This window comes from Pyrus communis, chromosome 7 (assembly GCF_041283825.1).
Source record: "Pyrus communis isolate YQ-2024b chromosome 7, ASM4128382v1, whole genome shotgun sequence".
NCBI lineage: Eukaryota > Viridiplantae > Streptophyta > Magnoliopsida > Rosales > Rosaceae > Pyrus > Pyrus communis.
In genome coordinates, this window is record NC_142571.1 from 25,886,242 (window position 1) to 25,893,941 (window position 7,700).

The 7,700-nt window shown below is 32.6% G+C and overlaps 1 protein-coding gene across 1 annotated transcript; it reads right to left on the reverse strand.

The window, feature by feature from the left end:
- Window positions 1–764: 764 nt before the first annotated feature.
- On the reverse strand, window positions 765–3,737 carry LOC137735715 (2-oxoglutarate (2OG) and Fe(II)-dependent oxygenase superfamily protein). The gene is made up of 3 exons (XM_068475159.2): window positions 3,086–3,737; window positions 2,221–2,551; window positions 765–1,189 (listed from the first exon to the last, which is right to left on the reverse strand). The coding sequence occupies exons 1-3, from the start codon at window positions 3,580–3,582 to the stop codon at window positions 932–934; spliced, it is 1,086 nt and encodes a 361-aa protein (XP_068331260.2). The 5' UTR covers window positions 3,583–3,737; the 3' UTR covers window positions 765–931.
- Window positions 3,738–7,700: the final 3,963 nt, after the last annotated feature.

The following is a 7,700-nucleotide window of genomic DNA, read 5'->3' on the forward strand; positions in this document are numbered from 1 at the left end:
AAATATTAAGGTTTTATTTTAGGATAGTGCTGTTCCACATCCTTTTCATCTTCCACATTTTTATTAATTTTTATTTATTAATCTTCTTTAATTCATTCAATCCGACGGTTTAGGATTGATTGAAGTACGTAAAAGATAAAAATGAGTGTATGGATAATACCATCCTTATTATGGAATCATCAATTGGTAATGTGGGAGGGAGCCGGGAGGAGGAGAAGAAGATGAATAGATCATCTTCTTGTTTTTTTATTGCACAAAAAATATATTTTTATTATTTAAATATATTTTATTATCACTTAACCGATTTTTTAACTGATATATGAAATTGCAACTAAAACACAAGTTTTTGTTTGACATTGTAATATTTTTTAAAATTATGTTGGAAGTTGCAACTGCACCTAAATTTTAGAATACAATGCGGTCAGTTTTCGTCAGGTACTGCTTATATGTAATTTTAAATAAAAAAATTTACAATGATTTATAGGTGCATGATATACGATGAACGGATATGATTAAAAGATATCCATGATCCTCACGAAGAAGATTCGGAGAGGATCTTTATTCCCACAAATAGATTGAAGACATGAATATATATATATATATATATATATCATGTATGTCAAAGTATTTTATTGTTACCAGTTACCACAATCAATGTGACAAAGTAAGACAAAATAGTCTTGTCACGTGTCATTAGATGCAATTTGAATCCTCGTAGATAAATTAACATTCACTAATTTTAATAAACCAACAACACAACGACAGCCTTCCAATAATTTTTTTTAATTAATTAATTTTTCCATGTACTCCTTGATCATATTCTCATCCTCTCATGATTACAAGATGTACAATTAGCTCAATGGAAGCAACACATTCACAAAGATATCGCTGCATATATTTACGTAATTTACAATGAAGAAAACTACTAGTGTCACGATGTATTTTGTTGAGACTTTAAGCCTTCGACTTGAGATTTTCCTCGAGGGCCATTCAATCTTATGTAAAGCCTGTATTCATTGAATGTCTTTGGAGAATACAGTGCAGGTTTGTCCGGCGTTACAAGCTCCTTCGCCGGCTCAATTGGTATGTCGCTTTTTGGATTGTAGAAGAAGGCCAACGAGAGTCTCTCTTTTGCTGGGTTTACGATCACCCTGTGCTCTACGCTCTTGTATGTTGCATTACTTAAGACCTAATTCAAAACACATATTCCAATATCATATATTAAGCATTTAGCGTATTTGAACTATGCTATAAGAGAAATAGTTCTATTTCTTCTTTTATAAAAAAAATGGAATTAATACTGAGAGATAGAATGAGTGGTTGAGAGAAACTAAAATGTTTATGCGAGTCTTCTCGACCATCGAAAGGGTGGAGTGTTGTGGCTTTGCCACTAGCTGATCTTTTTTTTTTTTAAAGTAAATATAGAATGAATGATCATTTGCCAACAATATATTTTTAAATAATATTCAATTGCTATCGGATATATAAACATAATAACTCTCTGATAGCATAACATGTTAAGTTTTTCGAGTAACATAACATGTCAAATGAACAAGAGTACAAAGATATATGTTAAAATATTGAGTGTAATGTATTTATTAATTGGGACATGTTTGACACTCGTAATTTTTATTAAAAAAAACAACAATGCATATGTAAGAAGTTTGGAGTTAGTATGAATAGCAGCCGTTATATAATTAAGAATTTTGAATTGATTTATTCATGCGGACATTTTCAGATGATGTTGGCTAAACAAAAATATTAATTTTATTAAGAATCCTTAAATATAATCGATATAATGTATATGTCCCTTAGGTTCCAAACTATCACTTGACACCACTTGTTTATGCACGCCGTCACATGGATTAATTAAAAGAGGCACGTTTAGACCAAAATCAATTGACTTGGTAAGAAGGAGGAACAGCCCTTCACAAGTTGACGCACAAACATTTTTGTTTCTTATTTAATATAATGATATTGAGAGAAAAATAGTGTAGGTTACGTCATACAATGTTTCAGTCACGTTCAAATATCGAACTCATCATTTATAAAATTAAATTTAAGATTTTTTAATTATAAGTATAAAGAAATATCATTAAATTGTAGTACAATAGTGTGCAGCATTTTCAATTTTATATTTTTGATATGAGCATAATATCTAGAGTGCAAAATAAACTATATAAAACGAATAAAACCAACAAAAAGTAGTAGAAAAATCACCTGAATTTGATCACCAATATTGACAATAAAAGCGTGTGGAGCTGGTTTCACCGTGATCCAAGTGCCATCTTTCCGGACTTGGAGACCAGGGACTTGTTGGTCGGCCAGCAGAATGGTCATGCCGCCGGGGTCCGAGTGCGACGACAGGCCCAGGGTCAGGTCAGGCTGGGGGCACTTTGGATAAAAGTTGGTCCTTAGACATGCCCCAATGTCTTGGCCACCAAATGCATTTTGGAGAAAGTCTTCTCCTAATCCAAGGTTAAGTGACAAAGCCTTCAATATCCTCCCACCAAGCTTCACTACCTCCTTTCCATACTCATCTATTACTTCCCTATAAAACATGCAAGTACACAACTCAATTAGCACGAAACAAAGATACACAACTTAATTTTCGCACAATTAAGATAAAATAGAAAAATTCATCTTGAGCAATTTGAATTCTTACATGTAGATATAAAGGGAAATCATAAAATTGTTACAGTTGAAGTTACAAACTCAACAAACAAGTTTAACTGTTGTGAAACTAACTACTAAAAAAATTAAAAGTTAAGCACAACTACTTACTGTAGACGATTTTTTTTTCCCGAGCATGCACATCTCACTTACTAAATATATGGTTTTTTAGTTTTCCCAAGCTTGCAATGCAAATTAGTAAGGATGTATTATGATTATGAAGAATATGCACGAAATTGCGAAGACAAAACATATTAACTAATTCATATTTATTAACATATTAAATAATTTGTGGTCCTCTTTTCCGTTACGAGTGGTAATATTTAAGTTCAAATCTTTTCTTCCGTACGTAACGGAAAAGAGGACCACAAATTATTAAAGTCTAATATAAGTATGACTAATTAGAAAGTACCTTCCGTAATCAGGGAGGGCAGGCCACTTGTTGTAGTCCTTCAAGCAGGACGGAAGATAGTGAAGGAAATAGTAATCACTCCAGTCAAGAATGGCGCCTCTCTCAACTCCAAGCCGACTCCCATACCCTTCATAAGTCTTCGGTGAGTTGGCATAGACCTGCTTCAACTCCATCGGCAAATGGAAAAAATCCCGCCAAACCTGCTGGGTTTTGTCCATCAGTTCCGGGCTAACGCCGTGGTTCACCACTTGGAAGAACCCCCACTCACGGCAGGCCTCGGAGATTTGGCTAAGCGTGGCGGCACGCAGGCGATCGTCCTCGCCGGATAAGCCTTGTAAGTCAATAACTGGGATGTTGGCATGATCAGAAATATCGGATGATGAGATATAGGTGGGTCTATCGGGTGGGGGCTTGATGTATCGATCTGGGATTACGGAGCTGTCGGATAAGGATTGTACTCGGACTATTGGCTCTGGCCAATCCTGTGGGCAATTCATGGCGTTTTTAGTAGCTTTAGAGTCCAACGTTTCGATTCTTTATATGTATATTTATATGTAAAGTGGGATGAGAACAATTGTGTGTGTATATATAGAGTGGGATGAGAACCAACTTCAAAAAGACAACTTTAATTTTTTACAAAGTTTTGAGAGAGAGAGAGAGAGAGAGAGAGAGAGCATTATGGGGCGTGGATGAGAATGCGGAGGAATGGTAGTTAAAGATGGGGGATGTAATGTGGTGGGGAATGAAATGGACATGAAAAAGAAACGTGAAATATATAAACATTTTATAACAAGTTTTCATATGATACAAGGATATTTTAGTGCACACTTGAGTTTAATCAAGTTGGTTAACGTAGTTTTTTATTTGCTCTCAATTATTTCTAGTGTGTCTAATGCTTTGACTAACGAAGGAAAAAAATTCAGATATATATATTTTTCACCAAATTGCAAGGTTGGAACCAATGAAGGCTCAGAGTAGTCAGCTGATTCTTCTCAAGTTAACAAATTGCTTATTTGTATTTTTATATGTCCATTTTTTTTTTTTTTATTATTATTTTTTTTTGTAAATATTCTCTAAACGTGTGATCCTTCTCACTGACTGAACCTTCAATGAAATAAAAACTGACATGAATTTCACAAATAGGCAAATTTTGAGTTATTGACAGTATGTATCTAGGGCTCATAAGATATAAAAATAGTAATATGGATGCTAAATATGGTAATAGTTGTGGTTATTTCTTGAAATAAATTTTATTTTAGTGCCTCGTATGAAGAGACATTATTATGCCACCTCCATCCGTGAACGGGAAAATTAACTTGGCAAACTTAAGAGCATTTTTAAAAGAGATGTCAAACTTAAACATAAAATTTCGATTTGAAGGCCTGTGTGGTACTTACGATCTTTTTTTAAAATTTTATTCTCCACCTAATAAATCAAACAAAATTATTATTTGTTATATTATTTACTTTTCATAATTGTAACTAGCATATGGGCACACACAAAGTGTGTGAGAAAATTTTATATTTTTGTTTTTGAAATAGAAGGAGAGAGGAAGAGAGTGATAGAGAATGCGGGAGTGGTAATTTTTTTTTTAATTAGAAATATGTTAGGATTACATGTAGGTGAGATTTTAAAAAAAAAAAAGTAAAATTTGTTTGTGTGAAATTACATTTCTTATTCATGTTCTGTTTTAATTAGAGGGTTAAAATGGTAATTTCATAGGATTTTGGTTGACAATGAGTGTTTTATTAATTAGTAGAGATTGGTAGAGATAAAGATTTTCAGAACAAGAGACAATAATGAATATGATAAAAAGCATTTAGTAATCAATTAACATTGACATTTCAATTAAAAATAATAATGTTATCCTTTTTTTTTACTGTTATTGCTGATATGAACTTTAGACATTTTATTTAGAGATGCTTTAAGAATTTTGTGCTACTAAATAATTTTATTTTGTTGTCCTTACTTTTTGTTTAAAAAAAGGTTGACCTTTTTCAATAAATTTTCTAACTATGCCACTAGCACATAATAAACTATGTACATACTAGAAACAGAACGACAGTTATCGCGGCCAGATGAAATGAGACTAAGACATAGTGCTGGTAGTTATTGCAGACGAAGAGAAAGTAGTGAAAATTTTGAGATTTTCTTTAATTTTATTAAGATAATTTTTAATTACTAGTTTACTCTTGTTAATTATTTTTCTTTCCTTTTTATTAGATAAATTTGTAAAACACGAAAATCTAGAACGGTTTTTTTTTCCTCTTTTGTTGGAAAATCTAGAAGAGGTTGACATAGGCTAGGGTTTCTTCTAATAATAATATAAACATATAGTAAAACATATTATGCCACTTAGTATTACGATATAGTGGTCATTTTCACTTGTAAGTTAGAGATTTTAGGTTTGATTTTGGCCAAAAGTGAATTTGAAAAGAGAAATCAAGCCCCTTCTCTCTCTTAGTATAAATAATATCATTTGTTAAAAAAAAATGTTACTATGACAAAATTATGAAAAGGGAATTGGAAACATTGAGGAACATTGATCATATTAAATGTGTGCTTGAATGTGACTTTTATAAAAAAAAATCTACAACAAATTTATTTCAACCACACAAGGAAGTCGAACTTTAAGTACAAAGAAATGGAAAAGGATGGTCAAAAACCATCCATCGTACATCGTTCGGTCAGAAATTATTTTAAAATTTAAAATTTAAAATTAAATATAAATAATATCTAACGAAACTGACCGCACAATATACGATGAATGGTCTAGATCACGGGATCCCTAATATCCTCAAGAAAATGATCCGGCTAGAATCATTTTCTCAAAGAAATGAACAAAGTGATTTTTTAATTAACTTAACTAAATTTAACCCTGCGATCAGATGATGTGATTTATTTTGATTGCCGACATGGAAGAAAAAGATCGACGTAAAAGCTTGGAAGTAGTATTAATGATTTAGGGCATTCATAACTCGTGGGATATAAATATTACAAGGCACTGGTCCCGGCCATTTTGGCGCCGTGAGCGACTTGATTTACACCGCTACGTCTTTTCTTGCTTTCTTTTACAGCACAGCTATGTCTTGTAATGTCGCAATAGGGACAATGATGAGGATGATGCTGACATGATATTGGAACTATACCCAAGTACTCACCATCCATCGTGCTCAGTAGCAAAGCTAGGAATTCTCGGAGAAAGGGGCAAAATTTAAAAAATTTAGGGTCCTGAAAAAGTGTAAACATTCATTCGAGGTCCAAGTCCAGGATTTGTAAGTAGATTATTTGAACTACCCATAATATTCATAGGAGAATTTGCACTAACCGAAATATTTAAAAGATGATTTGGATTACTCAAAATGGTCGAAGGAGGGTTTGAACAACAATATTATTTGAAGGATGATTTAGCACCGTTTCTTGTTGTATCGTCCTATTACTTAACTGTATAATTAGCAAAGTTTTAAAGGATGCTAAGCTCTAGTCGGGCGATGGACATGACTTACACTTAGGCAAGGACCTAGGCAAATTTGAATAAATTTATTATATATTGTATAAATAATTGTCTAAATAATTGTCTATTTATTATATAGCTTATAATATCCAAAAAAACATTGATTATTAAATATATAAAAATATTGACAAATTTTCTTTATTACTCTGTTGGATTTGATGGTAAGAGAAAAAAAAAACTAATAATTACGAGTTCGTAATATTTTACAAATTATTTTTTGAAGCTCGTATAAATTTGTAGTGAATTTTAAAATAAATAACAGTATCAAACAACTGGCTTAAAAAGTTTTAGAAGAGTGGTCAAATTAATTAGACAATAATTAAAAAAATAAAACAAATTCCAATATAAATAAGCAATAGCATGTTAGGTGGCGCAAATTGATTGGCCAATATTAAAAAAAAAATTGTAATTATGACAGGTCACGTGGGGTGGGATGGGAGAGAGACTTCTTCCTTTCTCTTCTTCTTTGTTAGAACCAAACTAGAGGTCCAGAACTTAATTTCTAGTCTCCAGAAGCTGCAAAATGCAGATCTTTGTTCCTCCTTTCTTTGGCCTAGGTTTTATTTTTTGGAAAAAAAGAGAGTCGTGGTTAGCCTCTGTTGTGATAGAGTAGGGAAACCGAAAAGGCCAGAAAACCAGATGGAATTTCATCACTTCTGACGAGACCGAAGGGGCGGAACCACCGCTTCTGGGCTTGATTTCCGACGAGAGGAGGGGCGGCCGCCACTCCTCGCCCTCACGTAGCTTCGCCACTGATCGTGCTTACTTTTTTCCATTTTTTTAGTACATTGTGAGCAAAGTTAGAGTTCAACATAAAGTACTTGAAAATATGAGAAGTAATTTAATTATATGTAAGCACATGTAATGTTTTTTCTTTATTCGATATAGATTCATATTCACAATACGCCTCCTTATGTGTGCCAAATTTTCAAGTCAACATGGAACACAAATTGGGTGATATGAAGCATGTGTGACCGTTGATCTTCAACACAACTTGCTCTAATACCATAAACAAAATTAAGTTTCTACTATAAAACCAATTGATAATATAAGAAGTATACTAACTACTTACAAGCACATACAAAATCTTAATTTTTTTCT